The 20,317-nt window shown below is 34.3% G+C and overlaps 2 protein-coding genes and 1 pseudogene across 2 annotated transcripts; all 3 read left to right on the top strand.

The window, feature by feature from the left end:
- Positions 1 to 6,045: 6,045 nt before the first annotated feature.
- On the top strand, positions 6,046 to 6,972 carry LOC115983930 (germin-like protein subfamily 1 member 7). The gene is made up of 2 exons (XM_031106821.1): positions 6,046 to 6,172; positions 6,440 to 6,972. The coding sequence occupies exons 1-2, from the start codon at positions 6,046 to 6,048 to the stop codon at positions 6,970 to 6,972; spliced, it is 660 nt and encodes a 219-aa protein (XP_030962681.1).
- A 272-nt stretch (positions 6,973 to 7,244) lies between these two features.
- On the top strand, positions 7,245 to 8,012 carry LOC115950308 (annotated as a pseudogene).
- An 8,273-nt stretch (positions 8,013 to 16,285) lies between these two features.
- LOC115983853 (germin-like protein subfamily 1 member 7) lies at positions 16,286 to 17,275 on the top strand. The gene is made up of 2 exons (XM_031106723.1): positions 16,286 to 16,447; positions 16,647 to 17,275. Exons 1-2 carry the CDS (start codon positions 16,321 to 16,323, stop codon positions 17,180 to 17,182), a joined length of 663 nt encoding a protein of 220 aa, XP_030962583.1. The 5' UTR covers positions 16,286 to 16,320; the 3' UTR covers positions 17,183 to 17,275.
- The last annotated feature ends 3,042 nt before the right edge of the window (positions 17,276 to 20,317 follow it).

Raw genomic sequence — 20,317 nt, 5'->3', positions numbered from 1 at the left:
GTTTTGATGGATCTTAAGGATATTTAAATACAAATCCTAGAGCACGTTTTTACATATTCAAGAGAAGGGCAGTGCACAAAATTGGAGTTCTTCCAAACCCTTTTGAAGCTACGACTGGAAACCTTGTGCAAATAACAGATCTGGCTATAGAGTAAAGTTGATACAATCAAATCAACCACAGTTGATGACATTAACCTTTGAGTGGAGTCTCAAAGTCCCAAACAAGAGCGTTTATGTGCAACAGTTTCACGAAGAGTCCATGGATTCGAAGCTGTGTGTGGTCATGTGAGTAAGTACTACGTGACGTAGCATTAGATTTAGAGCTAAGTCTATTGTATAAACCTCCATTCTATTAGTGAAATATTGCCTTGAGGATTGTTTAGGTTAAATTCTCCCTAGGTCTTTTACTTTGAAACCATAGTTTCAAAAGTTTTCCTAGGTCATCATTCTTGGTATTCTTGTGATTTGTGATTGTGTGATGTTTGTTTTAAGTCAAATCTAATTATATATTTAATCACTTTAATTAATTGATTAGAAATCTGATTGAGTCTAACTCAACTAGGGTCTAAAACCCTAAAAAAAGAGTTTCTACTGTGGACATATGAATCAAGTTAAAATCCTGCTTTTGTGCTTTCTTTTGTGTTTTGTCTTTTGTCTTTTCTCTTTCCTTTCCTTCAAACACTCAACAACTTTTAACTAATATTAGGGATTTTGTTTTTCAAAATAATATTGATTTTCAAACAATTTTGTTAGTTAGCACGTTTTCAAAACTATTTAGGAAACTAACATCTCGAGTGCAATAAACTCGATTTCGGTGTTCTAAATTGAGCACAATGAAGTCGATTTCAACATAGAGCTTGAGCCTATTGGACTCGATTTTGTTATTCAAGCAAAAATCAACTCCAACAAAACCCAGGTCCGATCTGATCTGAGCAAAACCTAGGTGAGCTTTGGTGGGGAACGAGAGCATGGGCGGCGTTACATTAAGGCCAGGGGGTTCAAATGAACCCCATGACCTAGCCCAAACAAAATTTTTATATATAAATTTTTTAAAATTTTTTCATTTTGACCCCGTAAAATAAAAATTTGAACACCCTAATCCTAAATTTTGTTTAATCCTAGTTGAAATAAGCTTGAAGTTAGATTATGATCATCTTAATTTTAATTTCACAATATTTTTACAATAATATGTGGCAAGGTGTAACCGCTTTTTATCTAGACCCACAACTAACAAGATTTTTTTTATCTACCTTTAACAATTGGTTATCGAGATTTTGTTGTGGAAATTTTTTGAAAGTATTGTGTTAGTTCCAAAAATTTTGCTCATTCATTAAAAAATATATATATATATATATATATATATTCTTTCTAGGATTCTAGCTTACTTTGCAATTGACAATGAAATGAAGTTGTTTTTCCTTGCATTTTTCTCCTTCATTAACAAAAAAATTACATCACTGTTATAACCAACAAATCTGTATCCATATCTGTAATTTTTTCCTCATTCTTTCTATCTTTGTTTCTCCCATCTATTTTTTTTTCTAAGTTTTTCTATCTTCAATTCCAAGAGAGTGACTATGTCTATGTGTATGGTTAAGAAGTCATCCACTTCAAAAGCAAAAACTTATATGAGTTACTATTTTTTTCTTTAGTTCACATTTACTCCTAGTCCTACTCCTATGTGTGTTACTAGTCTTCTCCTTCTTTATCATATATTTTTATATAATTTATATTACATATAAATATAATAAGTTATTATTAATTTGACAAAAATTTATGATTAGTAATTTAATTATATTAGTTTATGTATTCTATAGTTGTTGTCTTACCTATTTTATAATGGTTTTAGACTATTGTATAATATAGTTGTATTGTATACTAAATTGTATTTAGAATATTATTTTAGATTATTGTATACAATATGGAAGTTATATCTATAGAAAAAAAAAGATTAATCATTTAATTTTTTTACTTGCCCCTCATGACAAATGACAAATTCTTAGCTCTGTCATTACTGACCCCTCTAGAAAAAATCCTAGAGCCGCCATTGAATGAGAGATATGGAACAAGACAAAGTGAGAGAGAACCACCAATCCGATCCAATCAACTCCAGAAACTCCGATCTGATCTGATCCGATCCTAGCAACTCCAGCAAAACCTGTGCGATCTGATTCGAGCAAAACCCTAGGTGGGTCTTGGGTTTGTTAATTTTGTTGTTTCTCTATGGTTGTTGTGTTTGATTGTTGAAGAAGAAGAGTTTTTGGAAATGGGTTGTGTTTGAATGTTTGAGAAGAAGATTGTTTAATTGTTTGATTGTTTCTCTTTGTTGTTTTCGTTTTTGTTGTGAGTACTGAAATTGAGTCTGAACGGCTCGATTTCAATTTGATGGAAAATGAGTCTGATGGACTCAAGTTTGGTATTCCAAAATTGAGTTTATAACACTCAAGATGTTAGTTTCCTAAATAGTTTTGAAAACGTGCTAATGAAATTGTTTGAAAATCAGTGTTATTTTTGAAAAAAAAAAAAAAAACCCTGATATTAGAGCCAACGAGCCAACGAGTTCATCACTACAGGCATCGCCAACAACTTTGGCACTGGTTGAAATGTTCACCTCAGCAAGCGATAATGTGTCATACACCTACACCGCACAGCTATTCTGCTTCATTGGCTGTACGTGCTAGCAAAACAAAGCAAGATGAGAACACGAGAGCTTGTGCTGCATTTGAAGTGGAACCTGCATATTTGAATACCCAAATACGTGTCACTCATGACATTCTCCTTGCAGGAATTGAACCCTGTGCCTTTGTATCTATAGTTATTGATCAGCTAGTCAAGTAAACAAGTTGATGTGAATCGTAGGGGTTGCAAAACACACGGGTTGTTAAACAAAGTGCCACACACATTACACATAAGTGAATGAAGACTCCATCGATAGGTCAAGTCTCATACAAGCAAATTGTTTAGAAACAAAAGAAAAAAACGAAAAACCATATGGCATCACATGTTGATATATAGTTGACACCGGATCCTATATTAGGCCTGTGCAAAAAATACCCATGACCCGCCTACCTGCCCATATGTATAGATATACTTCGTCATGTTTCTTTTTATTTTAAGTCATTCTTATAAAATAACAATGCAGTGTTTCCTTTTTTTTTTTTTTAAAGAATTTTATTTGAGTGAGCAAACAATTATCCAATTTTATTGAAATAATTTCATTTAGTCAACTGAATTTGCCAACCCATCCAACCCACTCAACTTGTTGAGTTGAAACCATTAAGATTTTTAACCAACTTGTCGAATTTATAGATTGATGGGTTGGTAGAGAATTAGAATTTTCCCGATAGGCTATTGGCGGGTTGGTTAAAAATATTGTCCTCCACTTGCATGCCCAACCCGACCTGTGGACACTCCTATCCTATATTTTGCCACAACAGCAACTAGACCTCAGTTCAACCCATTACGTTGCAATTTATTGTATTATTTATGTGTATTATTTAAACATGTCATATGACTAATTAAAAAAAGTCATGTGATTAAAATTACACATAGATAATCTCTTTAATCACCACATGGACCTCACATGCGCGAGATGCTATGGGATGGCACACATGAATGTGATATAGATAAAACCTTAGTCCTCACTAAGCCCACTTTTTTAGCATATCAATGGTGACTTACAATTGTTTATAAAAAAAATAAATGATCTAACTCCTTAGAACAATGTGGGACTCAAAAAATACTATCTACCAAACACTTCTCTTAAACACCGTAAATGTGAGAGCTTTGTGTATTAAGTACGTTATTAATTTAATTTATTGTAAGAAAGATCTGCATTTTTTTTTTTTGACATGTGAAATTTTTAGGTTCTAAGGATTTAGGATCTAAATGTTTTAGAATTTCAATATGTAATGTTAGAAAACCATAATCAAAACTTAGAGTCTAGATTTAGGCTGCACAAAGTATGTTTTGTGAAGTTGGAATTGAGTAATTGCAGAAAATTACTATTCACTTTTTGCAAGGCTCGATTGATCGAAAATTAGAGTCGATCGATCGAAGCTCATGCAGAATGTTTTTCTACACAATTTTCCAACTCTGCCCAAGCCCATATAACGTGTAGGGTTTTATGTTTTACCTTAAGTATAAAAGGAAAAACCCTAGTCACATTCTCAGGTTGTTGTTTATGCTGTGTGTATGAATCTCTTGTGAGATATAGAGGTGTTTACTTTCATACACACTTAGGATTATCAAGATCAAGATTGATGTCGAGTGCTTGGTGATCGCTTCAGTTGCTGCACAAAGAGCTTAAAGAAAAACACATGTGGGAGTACTTGAGGTTGCTGTGAATCCAAGAAAAAAATAGTCCGTGGACTCGAAGCTGTCACATGATCATGGTAGTAAGTTTTCTACTTGAGGTAGCAATAGGATGTTAGTGGTCTAAGTCACTATTGTAAAACTTCAATTCTTTCATAGTAGATCTGTTTTACTTTGAGGATAGCTAGGTTAAATCCTCCACAGGTTTTTTACCGGTTTGGTTTTCCTAAGTTATCATATCGTTGTATTCTTTATTTTCTGCATTGTTTACATGATATGATTTACTTATTGTTGGTGCAAACACAATAATAATGGAAATAATACACAAAGAGAAATACCTCCACTCTTCACCTCCCCCTTGCGCACGTATCTAGCCCAATATCTGAGACAATTCATGTTAGCCCATTAATCACCACAATTAAAAAGAATAAAAAAGTTTCACTCCTTTTCAATGTGGGATTAAACATTTTTCACAACTCTTCATCTTCCATATTCACTCCACATCTTTACATTTATTTTATAACATTTACTCATTTTAATTATTTAATATTAAAATGTTCCAACACTTGTGTTAACCTAGATTTGAATAATTTACCTAAATAATCATTTGGCTAAATAACTAGCTTAATCAACTTGTGTTTTAAGGGGTCTAAAAATGTATAGAAAAATTACTTGATAATTTTTGAATATTTGATACTATTTCCGAATCTAACTATTTAACGTTGATCCCAACTCTTAAATACCAGCTCTTCCTTGCGGTGTTTGCCACAGAAGTTGAAAATGGCTGTTCCTTTCACAGAAAGATAAATGTTCAGAAAACCGAAGTCATAATAAGGTGGTTCTGATATTTTAATTTGTCGGAAGAGAAACTGGAATACATTCTATGGGAATTCATTAACACGTAACATCAAAAATGGTTGTGTCATTCAGTACTTCTTGTTTACTTTACATCTATAGATAATAGATTAATCCTGAAATGTTGTTCTAGTCCAACAAATTTCACTTTCTATCTCTTTCAAAAAATTATTTTGTAAGATGTAAGCAATGAGAATTCGTCTGTAATATTCTGTTAAAAATCTTCGATTTTAAACGAAATGCACCAAAAATATAGGGTCAACATAAAGAGAGAACAAAAAAGGTAAACGGCAACAATATAAAAACATTAAAAATCTAATTAAACCATTAAGAAGTATTTAGTACCCATCAATCAAGATAAAGTCAATAAAATCATGCAAGATAAGAAAATAAGATAGTAAGTTTAAAATATTCGGCTTAAAGAGTTTACGCCACGCATTGCAATGAGGACACAGTCAACATGCATGGAAGCTTCAGTCATTTCATTTTTAAATATACCATCAACATATATAAGGCGCATTATTGGGTTGGCCAAAAAACAGTATGAAAACTATACAATAGCATTGAAGTGGTCAGGTTTCATTGGTTTTTAAACACGTGCAGACATGGTTAAAGAATGGTTCAATTCATAAATTAAAAATTGATAAAGGTTTAAGAAGTACCAAGCAAGAATGGTTCACCCCATAAACTAAAAAATGATATAAATTCAAATAATTTATATGCCTTTATTTATTTTTTATTTTTATTTTTTTTTGTGAAAAACATGGACCGGTTCACTGACTCCTCTCTATAAATAGACATTTCCACATATGCTAAATTCTCATCCCTCATCCAAGCAAAGAATACTCAGAAGATAGAGATAACAAAACCTCAAACATGATTAAAGGTGTTACTTACCTTATAACTGTGGCCCTTTTGGTTTTGGCATCCTCTCTTGTTTCTGCCTATGACCCTAGTCCTCTGCAAGACTTTTGTGTCGCAATCAACAACACCAATTCTGCTGGTATGTACATACTCTCATTATTATTTGCAGTAGTAGTAATTTTCATCAAGTTCATTTGAAATCATTAGAAGTTTTACACATTAATGAAATTATGCCTTCAATTAAAAAAAAATAATAATAATGAAAACATGCCTTATGGTTGTATCATCATCTACGTCATTTTTTTTTTTTTTTACTTGACTTGTTATTGTCCATTGTTACAGAAGTTTCTTGTTATTTATATATTTATTTATTTATTCTGACAATGAAAAACTTTTCTTTGTGTAGTATTTGTGAATGGAAAATTTTGTAAGGATCCAGCAGCAGTCACAGCCGATGATTTTTTCTTCTCCGGACTCAATATTCCTGCAAACACTGCAAATAAAGTCGGATTCAATGTCACTCTTGTGAACGTCGATATGCTACCAGGTTTGAACACTCTAGGCATATCTTTGGCCCGTCTTGACTTTGCACCATATGGCTTGGATCCTCCACACACTCACCCTCGTGCCTCTGAGATTCTAGTAGTTGCAGAGGGTACTCTCTTAGTTGGATTTGTCACATCCAACCCAAACAAACTCTTCACCAAAGTTTTAAACAAGGGAGACGTCTTTACATTCCCAATTGGTCTCATTCACTTCCAATTCAACATAGGGCAGACCAATGTTGTTGCTTATGCTGGTCTCAATAGCCAAAATCCCGGGGTGATCACCATTGCAAACACAGTCTTTGGATCTAATCCTCCCATCAATTCAGATGTTCTCATCAAAGCCTTCCAAGTTGACAAGAATGTAGTTGATTATCTTCAGAAACAATTCTAGTCAAACCACAATTTGGAAAAATAAATGTAATAGGAATGATGAACAATTAGAAAGTAGAGTTTGAATAAAGTTTTCCTTGATTTTTTATATGTAATGCAATAAAAATAATTATAATAAAATAAAATTACCTTATGATTTTTTTATGTGCCATGGTGTCCAAGCAAATGTAGAGCAATTAATGCATTACTAAACAGACAAAAATTGTATTAAAGATAGAATTTTTACTTCAATGTTACAACATGGCCAAATTGAGGGCTCAGTAGCACTTACCTATGTTGAAGAACATTCCTACAGGTAATTAGGGAAAGAAGTAATACTTTTTATTTGTGAAATTCAACGGTTATATCTTATACCATCTACATTAGATTTTTTTTTTTTTTCTTTCCCCTACATGACATCCTATTGTCCGTTGTTATAGAATTTTCTTATTTGTGACAATAACAAACTTTTCTTTGCGTAGTATTTGTGAATGAAAAATTTTCCAAGGACCCAGCAACTATCATAGCCAATGATTTTTTTCTTTCCTAGACTCCATATTCCTAGAAACACAACTGCAAGTAAACTCGAATCAAGTGTACACTTGACATGTCAATCTTGTGAACATTGATAAATTACCAGGTCTCAATTACACTCTAGGTATATCTTTGGCTCGTCTTGACTTTGCACCATATGGCGTAAATCCTCCTCACACTCACCCTCGTGGCATTGAGCTTTTGGTAGTCATGGAGGGAACTCTCTTTGTTGGATTTGTCACATCAAACCCAAACAAACTCTTCACCAAAGTTCTAAACAAGGGAGACGTCTTTGTATTCCCAATTGGTCTCATTCACTTCCAATCCAACATAGGGCAGACCAACGCTTTTGCCTTTGCTAGTCTTAGCAATCAAAATCTTAGGTTGATCACCATAGCAAACATGGTCTTTGGATAATCCTCCAATCAATCCTGATGTTCTTGCAAGGCCTTCTAGTTGGACAAGAATGTAGTTGATTATCTTAAAAAAAAATTCTATGTCAACCGCAATTTGGAAAAATATTCGTAATAGAAATTGTAAGGACCAAATTGAGTTCTTGGCCCAAAAGATGGATGGACTCAGGTCCAACAAGCTCAAAACTATGAATTTGTAAAGAGTGGGTTGGAAAACTGGGCTTAAATGAGTTGGATTATAAATAAAGTAGGCTCAAATGACAAGAGCAGGAAGATATATTGATTTAAAGTAAAGAAAATCATCCTTGGCACAGTCTGAGGAGATCAGTTTTTATATACTTCTCACAAGTTTGATTACAACTTTGGTTCTTGATTGCTATAGTGTTTCTCTCTTTTTCTTGATCCCCTTCTCTCAGTGCCTCTCTCTCCTTTTATATTCCCTTCCCCTTTCACCTTTACCTTCCACATGCAGGCCAAATAGTTGGTGTTGATACTTGTCCCATCAACGCCTTCTTGAAGTCTATATGTAGTAGCTGTAAGGCTGAAAACCACTGTTCAGGTATCACCTCCACATTAATGCGGTCAGAAGGTTAGCTGCAGAGCATTCAATGCGGTGGTAACAGCTTTCTCCTTATATATTTTAAGACTTCTCTCTGTCCTATGTTTCTATAATGTTTATCCGTATCAACAGAGTTTCCTAGAACATTCCCCTGGACGGCAGACCACCACTTTGAACCTCAGCTTTAGTTAGCTGAAGAGGCATTCATCCTCGGACCACCCTTATGGGTTCTTATAACCAAAACTAACTTCTTCATTTACCAACACGAACTCCCCTAGCAATGTTTACTCCTCCTCGGACAACTTCACGTCCCCGTATTGGGCCTCAGGCCCAATATATACATAGGTGATGAGCTCCTGGGTCCAATACCCCTACAAAAATAATAAACCAATATATAGTTTGAATAAAGTTTGCATTGTTTCCCTTGATGTAATGCCATGGAAATAATTATTATCAAATAAAATGATTTGTTATGATTTTTTTTTTTTTTTTTTTGTGCGAGTCACTATGTCATAGGTGATGTAGGACACAATTTACTATTTAATTATTGTAATTTATTATTTTTGGTATTTTTATGTAAAAAACGTTATTTTAGGTTTAGGTGATTTATTTCCTTGTTTTTAGGTGCATTTAATGCTTTTTAGGTCAAACTTTATTCCTGATATGGTTAGGTATCAATTAGGAGTTATTTTAGAATATATTTTCTTGTCTGTCAAGTTTTATGGAGCCCTTAAATAGTCATCTAAGTCTGTAAACTTTGTTCATATATAAATTATTGAATAAAAATCAGAAAAGGTGAGGCTTTGCTCTTCTTTTGGTTCTTCAAGAACTGTGAACTTATCAGGGATTCTTCCTTGTGGCATTCAAACTTTATACCTTTGGTTCGTGATTCAATTATAATCATTGGGTCAAAGTGTTACTTATACCATTGGTTCGCGTTTCACTTATAAACGTTGGGTCAAGGTTTTCTATCAAAATATGAATTTTAGCTTTCTTGGGCAAGTATTCCAATATTTTTGTTGGGTCTCAAAGCATGTTGATTGAGGTTCGCAACATATTCCGATATTTTTGTTGGGTCTCAAAGCATGTCTATTGAGGTTCGCATCATTTGGTATCAGAGCATAGGTTCTAAAATCAGTTTTCTATCCCTTTTATCTTTTGTTTCCTGTTATCATCCTATCTTGTTCCTTTTGTGTTCTTTATTCCTTGTTCTTATTTTGTGACGTGCACTAGGTCAAAATAGTGCATCAAGCTCAAAAAAAAGTGAAAAAAAAAAGAAAAAAAAGAAGAGATGGTAATTATTGAGAACATTGTGGAAGATTCAATTGAGGTCAAATATGAGGATGAGTCCACAACTCACAATCCTCAAGTCTCAGTTGATTTGTTGAAGATGACTATACAATATGTTGATTTTCTTGGAGTAGAAAATTTTAATTTTATTATCAACCCTTTGTTGATTGATGTTACAAATAAATTGAAAATAGATGAGAAGAAATTTTATGCTACACTTTATGAAGGATTCAAGTTTCAGAACCAGATCAAGTTATTAAAGCATTCGAAGTATTTGTTTATTTGGAGTGGAAGATTTCAAATTTCAAAGATGAACTCGAGGACGAGTTTGTTTCAAGAGGAGGGGTTTGATGTAGGACACAATTTACTATTTAATTATTGTAATTTATTATTTTTGGTATTTTTATGTAAAAAACGTTATTTTAAGTTTAGGTGATTTATTTCCTTGTTTTTAGGTGCATTTAATACTTTTTAAGTCAAACTTTATTCCTGATATGGTTAGGTATCAATTAGGAGTTATTTTAGAATATATTTTCTTGTCTGTCAAGTTTTATGGAGCCCTTAAATAGTCATCTAAGTCTGTAAACGTTTTTCATATATAAATTATTGAATAAAAATCAGAAAATGTGAGGCTTTGCTCTTCTTTTGGTTTTTCAAGAACTGTGAACTTATCAGGGATTCTTCCTTGTGGCGTTCAAACTTTATACCTTTGGTTCGTGATTCAATTATAATCATTGGGTCAAGGTGTTACTTATACCTTTGGTTTGCGTTTCACTTATAAACGTTGGGTCAGGGTTTTCTATCAAAATCTGAATTTTAGCTTTCTTGGGCAAGTATTCCAATATTTTTGTTGGGTCTCAAAGCGTGTCGATTGAGGTTCGCAACATATTCCAATATTTTTGTTGGGTCTCAAAGCGTGTCTATTGAGGTTCGCATCAATAGATAAAACAAACATGACAAATTAGCCAAACAGAATGTTTCGCAAGTATTTCTGCGTGAATGACTTACCTGCGGGACACTTGCGAAAACTCCAAGCTAACATGACTCTTTGCCTTCCAATCATGTGCTCTACACATGGCTATTTTGCGGGATAACTTCTCGCGAGCTTCTCACAAAATCCACTTGTTATTCATTTTAAGCTTGAGTCTTCATACTCTCTCATACTCATCCCTTACAATTAAAACCACATAAATACAGGAAAAAATGATTGACTAAAATTACAATCAAATTTGACACGAAATTAAAGCCAACACAAAATAATTGTAAATCACAACTTTACAAATTATAACACTTTTTGTCATGGAATAAAGCCAACATAAAACATAGTTGTAAATCACAACTTTACACCTTTTATTTTGTTAACATTGAATGAATATTGGTTTTGTTTTTTCTAGTATATTTAGCATGTTTCCATTCTTGAATTTCGAAGTTTAGAATCCTGGTTTTGTCCTGCTTATAGTGGATCAATCTCTTCTCAACCTCATAAACTCTACACTTTCTCCCTTAGAATTTTCACTTGTGATTGGGCAAAGTATTGCTTAAAGAATGTGAAAAATCTTTGAGAGCTAATACTATTAAGGTCTAACATCTTGAAACTAAAGATTGAACTTCATGATATAAAAAAAGAGAGCAATCCAATGGTTATGTACCTACAAAAAATCAAGAAAGTAAGAGATAAACTTGTTGTATCAGTCATGATCGATGATGAGGAACTACTCCATGTTATTCTCCAAGGAATGCGTAGTTAGTATGTCGCTTTTTTGTTCCGCAATGAACGAGGACATATGAAGAACTTCATGTTTTTTACTTGCAAAAAAAACAATCTGCTAAAGATTCTAAAGGTTAAAAGGATCTAAACTCAATGACAATGTCTATAGTAGTTTCCTCAAACAGTAAGTTTGGCTCTCACTCAGTTCATTCTTCATAACATGGGAATCAAACCGTTGGCAGAAGACATGGTAGAGAATTCAAACCACAGAGGAAGAGGCAAAATCAATTACAGTACAGTCATAATTTCCAATAAGTGAACAATTCTCAAGCTAGAACAAACTTTAAACAACGTAGGCAAGACGGTTCAAGTCCTATTTGCCAAATTTGTTACAGTCATAATTTCCAGCAAATGAACAATTCTTAAGCTGGAACAAACTTTGGACAAGATAAGCAAGATGGTTCAAGACCTATTTGCCAGATTTGTTTGCCAGATTTGTGGCTAGAACGGACATTTAGCACTAGATTTCTACCACCATATGGAATTTTCTTACAAAGGAAAGCATTCGCCTTTAAAGTTTGTTGCAATGATCACTTGATCCCCAATCTTTCTATTCTTTTTATCCAAACCAAAGCAAATCCTTGCTAATACTTGGTCACTGTTACTTATGGACAGGAACGTTAGTGAAAATTGTAGATGTTATTCTATTGTGAAACTAAGAAAACTGTAGAAGTCAATTTATTGTGAAGCCATTGTATCAATGTTAAAATACATAAACTTCCATTTAATAAAACTGAGATGTCCTCAAATTCTTCACTTTGTTAGGACATATGTGAATCATGTTAGGAACATATGTCAATATAGAATTAGCTAATCCTTTGACAAAACACACTTTACTTGTAATTGGGTGGATCTAGGATATGTTTAATGCTTCAGAGAACAAGGTTTCAAGTTCAAGTGTTAAAACCATGCAAGTCTGTCAAAGAATCAAGTAAAGAAGTGCTGGATTTTAAAGCTCGATAGCTAGTATCTATTGGGGTTTACAAGGCTATTTAAGCCTGATGCTCGATAGCTGCTTAATAGATAGGGCATCTGTCGAGATTTAAGAAAATCAATTTTTCAGATCTGGTTTCACTCCAATCTGTGAATAGATATTTGGGCTTTCTTTTCTCACAACCCTAAACATATATAAGTATTGTTTTAAGGGCCGTCACAACTGATGCACCTCAATGCAAAAGTTTTTCACAAGCATATTGTGAATCGGAGACATATGCCCTAGTTCATCTTTCTATTTAAAAAGTTGCTGTGTTTGTACACCGTAGGGTTTTGTAACCAAGGAGCTTCGTGATCTTCATCGTGTTGATGAACTAAAGGACTTTGCAGCCAACATCCTTCTCAAATTGGTGAGTAAGCCGCATACTAGGATTTGCTCATCGAATTGGTTAGTCATATATTGGGAGTCGTGCACAGAAATGAGAGATTGTCACTACAGAACAAGTCCAATTAGGTATTAGGGTAAATGTTCAACTATAGGTTGGTATAAGATATTGGGATTCCTTTACTTGTAACCGCTTGTTGTAATAATAGTGAATTCTCAAGAGTGGTAACCTTAAAATCACCCGATAGGTTTTTTGTTGTGTAGGTTTTCCCCATTCAAAAACAAATTACCGTGTCAATTTATTTTCTGCTGCATTTTAACTTAGTTGGTGATTTATTTGTGCTACCATGCCTAATTAATTGGTTAATTCATCACAAAGGGTCAATACATTCTTGGCCTATCACACTTCATATCGATTATAGTGATGTACGTGATCCAGAATTTAGGTATTGCATAAATTTTGTGGATGATTTCACATGTTTTACATGGTTCTCTCTTAAAGAAAAGACCAGAAATTCTAAATGTTTTCATTCATTTCAAAAACATGGTTGAGAATCAGTTATCTCCCAAGATTAAGATTCTTAGGATTGATGGTTGGGGGGGGGGGGGGGGGGGGGGGGGGGGGCGAGAGTGAGGGTGCAGTGACGGTCAGTCTACTCGCGGGCAAGGGGGGGAGGCACTGCAGAGTAAACTAGGAATGAGTTTCCTTAATATTTTTCTTCTATGGCATTATTCACTACTTACCTTGCCCCCACACACCTCAACAAAAAGGTATTTCTAAAAAAAGAAAGCATAGACGTATGGTCAAAAGTGGGTTATCTTTAATTTTAAAAAGCTGGTTTACCTCATTTATGTTGGTCTTATGCCTTTTGCACCTCAATCCACCTTATAAATTGACTACCCTCCTTAGTTTTGCAATTTGTGTCCCCATGGGAAAAATTGTTTCTGCATAAACCAAATCTATCAGCACTAAAGACCTTGGGTTGTACTTGTTATCCTCTTCTATGGCCTTACTCCAAGCACAAACTTCAACCTAGATAGGTAACATATGTATTCATAGGTTATCCTCCTAATTCAAAAGAATACCTTTGCCTCAACAGAACCACAAGCAGAATTTTCTATAATTTTCCATGTTCTTTTTAATGAATCCCTGTTTCCTTTCTATTTTAATTTAAATTATTCTTTATCTTCAAATTCTAATGTCTCACAAAATGGTATATGCCTCTTGGCTCTCCCCAGTTATTTAGTTGCATTCCTATGCTATTCATGGAAAAAAAAATTTTGCCTTCCTATTCTCAGCCATCTATCTTAGGCCCTCTAACATCACTCAATCCAACGTTGCCTTCAATAGCATCTCCTATTCAACCTCACCTTCTGTCCGTCCCTTCCTATTATCTTCCTGTGAATACACAGCCTTCTTCGCTTGTTGCCACATCTCTTCCAACTTCTGATTGTTCTCTTCTGCTATCAACTTATCCTTTGTTCACTATATAGAACACTTCATCTGACATTTTCTCATCAGAAACTCAACCTAAGTTTAATGTTCTTCCACATACTACAGCTCTTCCTTCAAACACTCATTCTATGCAAACACGATCCAAAGGTGGAATTTTCTAGCCAAAATTATGTTTTAAAGCCACCATTTACTATTCTTTCATTGAGCCTCCAACCTATCACATTGCTTCCAAGTATTTTCAATTTAGTGCAGCCATGGATGCTGAATTTCAAACACTTTGAGGCAACAGAACTGGACCTTGGTCCCAGCTTCTACTAACAAGAACGTTGTGGGTTGTAAATGGGTGTATTAGCTCAAGCACAAGATTGATGGGGGTCGATTGCAAGGTACAATTCTCGGTTATTAGTTAAAGGTTATCTTCAACAATATGGCATTGACTAAAATGAAAATTTCAGTCCAGTAGTCAAACTTGCCACTATAAGAATTATACTTGGTCTTGTTTCATAAGTCTGGTCCTTCAAGCAACTGGACACTAGTCAGAACCCCAATAATATGTGTATCCTTCATTTCCTCATAATGTTTGTCACCTCCATAAGTCAATTTATGGCCTTAAACAGACCCCAAGAGCATGGTTCAAACGTTCAACCATCCAACCACTTGACATTTGTTTTGAAGCTTGAGATGCAAAATGCGTACAAATACCTGTTTATCTTTCGAAGCTTCAACCACCTAACTTTCACAAGGCCTGATCTCTCCTTTGCAGTCCATCAAACATGTCAATTCATGAATCAATCTACTCAATACCATTTAATTGCTGCTAAAAGTATCTTCAATAGATTTTGCCTTGGGCTATCCTTTGCCCTGGCTCACTTGCTCTCTCTGCATTTACAGACGCAGATTAACCCAAGAATCCCATTGATCAACTGGCGCTCAACCACAGGCTTTGTCATTTTCTTAGGCAACACTCCTGTTACTTGGTTTGCAAAGAGATAAGCAACCGTAACTCACTCGTTAACAGAAGCTGAATATGGAACTTTGGCAACATTGGCTAAAGATGATACTAAAAGACGTTGGTGACTTTCTTTCTCATATTCCTGCTCTATGGTGCGATAATATCTCCACCTTAGCCATTGCTTCTAATCTTATTTTCACATAAGAACAAACCATATTGAGGTTAATTATCACTTAATGAGGGAAAAGGAAAGTTCATGTCTAGGCTCGATCTGTTAGCAGATCTCTTTACGAAGGCATGCATTCTCCTCGTTTTCAAGACCTGGCATCCAAACTCATGGCTGAATCCCCCATTTGTTTGAGGGCGGGCTAACTTCATCTCTAAGCAGGAAAAAATCTTCAACACTAACTAAATATGAAGAGAGAACAAAAGAGGGGAAATGGCAAGAATATACCAGAAGGTTTGGTAGTCATGGTTCTAGAAAACCATTAAATCAAACTAATCATTAAAATTATTTAGTACTCACCAATTAAGATGAGGTCAATACAAGATAAGTTCAAACCATTCGACTTACGCAATGCATAGTTGTATTGCATTTCCCCAGCTGCAGCCTACAATGGTGGACCACTTCATTGATGAGGACAGAGTCAACATACTTGGGAGCTTCAGTCATTCCATTTCAAAGATACTTTCAACATAAACTTTAGTTGTGGGTTGCCCAAAGCAACGTTAAAACTTCAAAATGGCATTGAAGAGGTCCAATTTGATTGCTTTTAGCAAATACATAGGCTCCTTACTTCTCTTTTCAATATTGTACAAGCTCTTTTTTCTTAAATAAATATCTGCCATTTTTTAATAAACAAAAATATACGACTAGTAGTGGTTAAAGAATGGATAACCCATTAAACAAAAAATTGTGATTAAGGTTGAATAATTGCGAAGTCCTTTATGCTCCGTTTATTAAAAATCAATTGACCAGTTCACTGACTCCTATCAATAAATAGACATATCCCCATATGCTATGCTTCCCACCCCTCACCAAAGCAAGAATACACAGAGTACTCTACTAGAATCTCAAATATGAAGAAAGTTGTTTCTTACCTTGTAACTGTGGCCCTTTTGGCTTTGGCATCCTCCCTTGCTTCTGCCTATGACCCTAGTCCTTTGCAAGACTTTTGTGTTGCAATTAACAACACCAATTCTGCTGGTATGTACATAATCTTGTTATTATTAGCTGTAGTAGTATTATTATCACTTTCTTTTGAAATCATTAAAAGTTCTACTCATTGATGAATTTATGCCCGCCGGTTATATCATCTCTATCACATTTTTCCCCCTACATGACATGTTGTCAATTGTTACAGAACTGTCTAATTTGTGACAATAACAAACTTCTCTTTGTGCAGTTTTCGTGAATGGAAAATTTTGCAAGGACCCAACACTTGTCACAGCCAATGATTTTTTCTTCTCTGGACTCAATATTCCTGGAAACACAGCTGCAAATAAAGTCGGATCAAGTGTCAATCTTGTGAACGTCGATAAAGTACCAGGTCTCAACACTCTAGGCATATCTTTGGCTCGCCTTGACTTTGCACCATATGGTTTGAATCCACCTCACACTCACCCTCGGGGCACTGAGCTTTTGGTAGTCATAGAGGGTACTCTCTTAGTTGGATTTGTCACATCCAATCCAAACAAACTCTTCACCAAAGTTCTAAACAAGGGAGACGTCTTTGTATTCCCAATTGGTCTCATTCACTTCCAATTCAACGTAGGGCAGACCAATGTTGTTGCCTTTGCTGGTCTTAGCAGTCAGAATCCTGGGTTGATCACTATAGCAAACGCTGTCTTTGGATCTAATCCTCCAATCAATCCCGATGTTCTTGCCAAGGCCTTCCAATTGGACAAGAATGTTGTCGAATATCTTCAAAAACAATTCTAGTCAAACCACAATTAGGAAAAATATTTGTAATAGGAATGATTAACCATTACATAGCAGAGTTTGATTAAAATTTGCCTTGTTTCCCAAACTGTATTGCCATTAAAATATTTATTATCAAATAAAATTCTCTTATGATTTTTTTTTTTTTTTTTTGTGTGTGTCATGGTGTCATAGCAAATACAGAGAAATTAGCGTACAACTAAATCTTGATTACACCTTTGATCCACAGTGATTGAAATTACAAGAACTTATATATAAAACTGATCAAAATCGTGTTAAAAATAGACAGAAGTTTATAAATGGCATATCAAATTTAGGGCTCAGTAGTACCTATCTATGTAGAAACAGTCCTAAATGTAACATTTAAGCAACATTTTCGATGTTAAAATAGTGAGAGTATTGAAGTTCTACAACACTACGGTCTATATATATTCATATTGAGGAAACATGGAAAATATTACACTAGGGAAAGAAGTTAACAAATGAAATATTAAAGCATTTAAATACGATTATTTGGGGAAATTACATAACAAGGCTAGAGTTTACATCTTGTTTCAAATAAGGTCTCAAGTTTTTAATTTTGTCAATTAAAGTCCCAAACTTATAAAACATTTTGTCAATTGATTTTCTATTTTACTTTAATCAATTTTGATTTTCTAACAATCATTTTCTCACTTACAAAGAAATTTTCTCTCTAAAGAAAGAGTTTTCTCTCTACACACTCTGTTCAATGACAACCATGTTGATTTATAAGCAAGCCTTAGTTGAACACAAAGTTTAATCCATGGTTTTCTCTTTTTATTTTTTCTCTGATATTGCCCAGAACAACATAAAAAAATAATGGAGACTGAAATGGGCCTTAAATTGAAACAATTTCATAACTTTGGATCTTTAATTGATCAATTTAAAGACTTGAGCCCTAATCTAAAACATGGTATACATTGTGAGTTTTTTATGTAATTTTCCCCTTATTATTTTGTATGTAGAATACTACTAATTCTTTAATTAATTTAAAAGTTGTTTTAAAAAAATTAAGTAGAAAGTTCAACAATTCATTTGTGAAAAAGCATTATATCTTTCACATTTCTACCCCGGCATAAGTATGGTGATGGTAATAGAGAGAATTTTGTATTGCCGAAAGCTATCCATGGCAACCAAATGAGTTTCGGCTAAAATTTTGAGCATGGTGATGGTGATAGAGAAAATTTAATTACATAAAAGACCCAAAATTTACCATATTTCAAATTTGATCCTATATTGCCAATTTTGTGAATTAAAATCTCAAATTCATGAAATTGTTTCAATTTAAGGTCCTTTTCCATCTTAGTTATCCATTTTCGTTATTCAGGGCATTAATAGAGCAAATAAAAGAAAAAACCATTAATTAAACTCTGTGTTTCACATAAGGTTTCCTTATAAATATGTTAGTTCCTTTAGACCTCAGATATGCAATTTAACCAATTTTAAGCCAAGTAGTTAATTAGTCAAATTATGATTTGGCTTTGGCTAAAGACTACACCAATATTGTGCAACAAAACAAATAACAATGAAAATAAATAATGCACAATATGGTGATGTAGGGAAAAACCAATGGGAAATTATCCAAAGGAAAAAAACGACTACGGGGGCTTCTCCACCGACCCGATAACCAAAATAAATCCACTAATTGAATTGAATTTTTTACAATATCAGAATAGCCATATTCTAAATTGATACAACCCATTAGTATTTACTAATGTTACCCACTTGAATAGTAGGCTTTGTTCCACATGAACCTCCCTTCTAAAACTTCAAGTACCCACTTGAAGATTTTGTTCTAGAAACTTGATCTTCTGGAAAGGCAGTATCTTCTACACCACGAAATCTGAAAATACTTTACGCTAGATCACCGGTAGAGGCTTTTAAGAGCAGGGGGTTATAGACACCTCATTTTGTATCCCTTATGACTCGGGCCCCTGTTCCCTAGTGAAGACATTACTCTGAGGCCCAAGGTTGATTTGGGGCCCATTCATGTGAAATCTAGACTTGAGGAAATATTTATGGACAAAATAAAATTATTTTTGGAAAAGAAAAGGCACAGGAAACCCTAAGTGTGCATATGCGCATGCACATACTTACGTATGCGCATGCACACTCAAGCCGTGCGTACGCATGCTTAGGGCATGTGCATGCATACCCTAAGTATGTGTATGCAACTAGGGTTCCAAAATTATATGAAAGGAAAGGTTTTTTTTTTTTTTTTTCATTTAAATTTGTGTGGTACGAATCCCACATCATCTGAGAACCGCCCCACACCCCTATTTTACCACTATATAAATCCATAAAAGGCACTATTCAAAGAGGGGTGAATATACGCAAGATTTACTATAAAATAGTGAATCAAAGAGAGAGTTTTTCACAAAACATCCTCAAGTCAAGTTTTGCTTGCTTGGGTCCTATTTTGATCTCGGCCTTTGAGTTCTAAATTAAGCTTACTAACCTACTCGTTTTCTTGTTGATTAGATTGATTGAAGGGAAGTCAAATCAAGCTCTAAAAAATTCTTGTGTTGAGGTAAAGGTTCTAACTTTGGGTCTCCAATCTCTTTGTTTGTGTGTGTGTGTGTGTGTGTGTGTTGTTTATATGTTTTATTACTTTCATAGTGTTTATGTTAACTTAGGCTTGTTTTGTGTTTATATCCGAAGCATAATAGGTTGCTAGTTTTCGTGTTTTTGTTTAGTTTCTGTTCTATTTGCTGAGGTTTAGGTTTTTGGGTTTGTATGTGTGCGCATGCTTTATGCATGCATACACATACTTGAGGTGTTATGCGCACGCACACCCTTGCCCAAGAACCCAGATCTAGTTTCTTTGTTTTCTTTCACAGGTTTAGTCTCTGTTTAGTCCTGTTTCCTTTGTTTTAGGCTCTATTTTAGGTTTTTAACATGTTTTTTTTTCCTTGTTTATTGCTTAGATCTTGATTATGGTTCTTGTTTGGTTGAATATCATGAACATGCATATGAACATGAACATGCATTGATGCATAAGTGTTGTGGTGCAATGAGGTAAGTCATGCATAGATCACATGAACATGCATTTGTTTGATTGAACATGAGTTGCTTAAATATTTGATAATATGCTTGGTTGAATGTCATCATGCT

The sequence above is a fragment of the Quercus lobata genome, chromosome 1 (genome assembly GCF_001633185.2).
Source record: "Quercus lobata isolate SW786 chromosome 1, ValleyOak3.0 Primary Assembly, whole genome shotgun sequence".
NCBI classification, from domain to species: Eukaryota; Viridiplantae; Streptophyta; class Magnoliopsida; order Fagales; family Fagaceae; genus Quercus; species Quercus lobata.
This window is presented reverse-complemented; position numbering and strand designations above follow the sequence as displayed.

Excerpts from the sequence above, each read along its gene's own strand:
- LOC115983930 (XM_031106821.1), top strand. The coding sequence starts at position 6,046 with ATGATTAAAGGTGTTACTTACCTTATAACTGTGGCCCTTTTGGTTTTG. Across the intron at positions 6,173-6,439 it reads CAACAACACCAATTCTGCTG|TATTTGTGAATGGAAAATTT; the intron begins GTATGTACATAC and ends TTCTTTGTGTAG.
- LOC115983853 (XM_031106723.1), top strand. The coding sequence starts at position 16,321 with ATGAAGAAAGTTGTTTCTTACCTTGTAACTGTGGCCCTTTTGGCTTTG. Across the intron at positions 16,448-16,646 it reads TAACAACACCAATTCTGCTG|TTTTCGTGAATGGAAAATTT; the intron begins GTATGTACATAA and ends CTCTTTGTGCAG.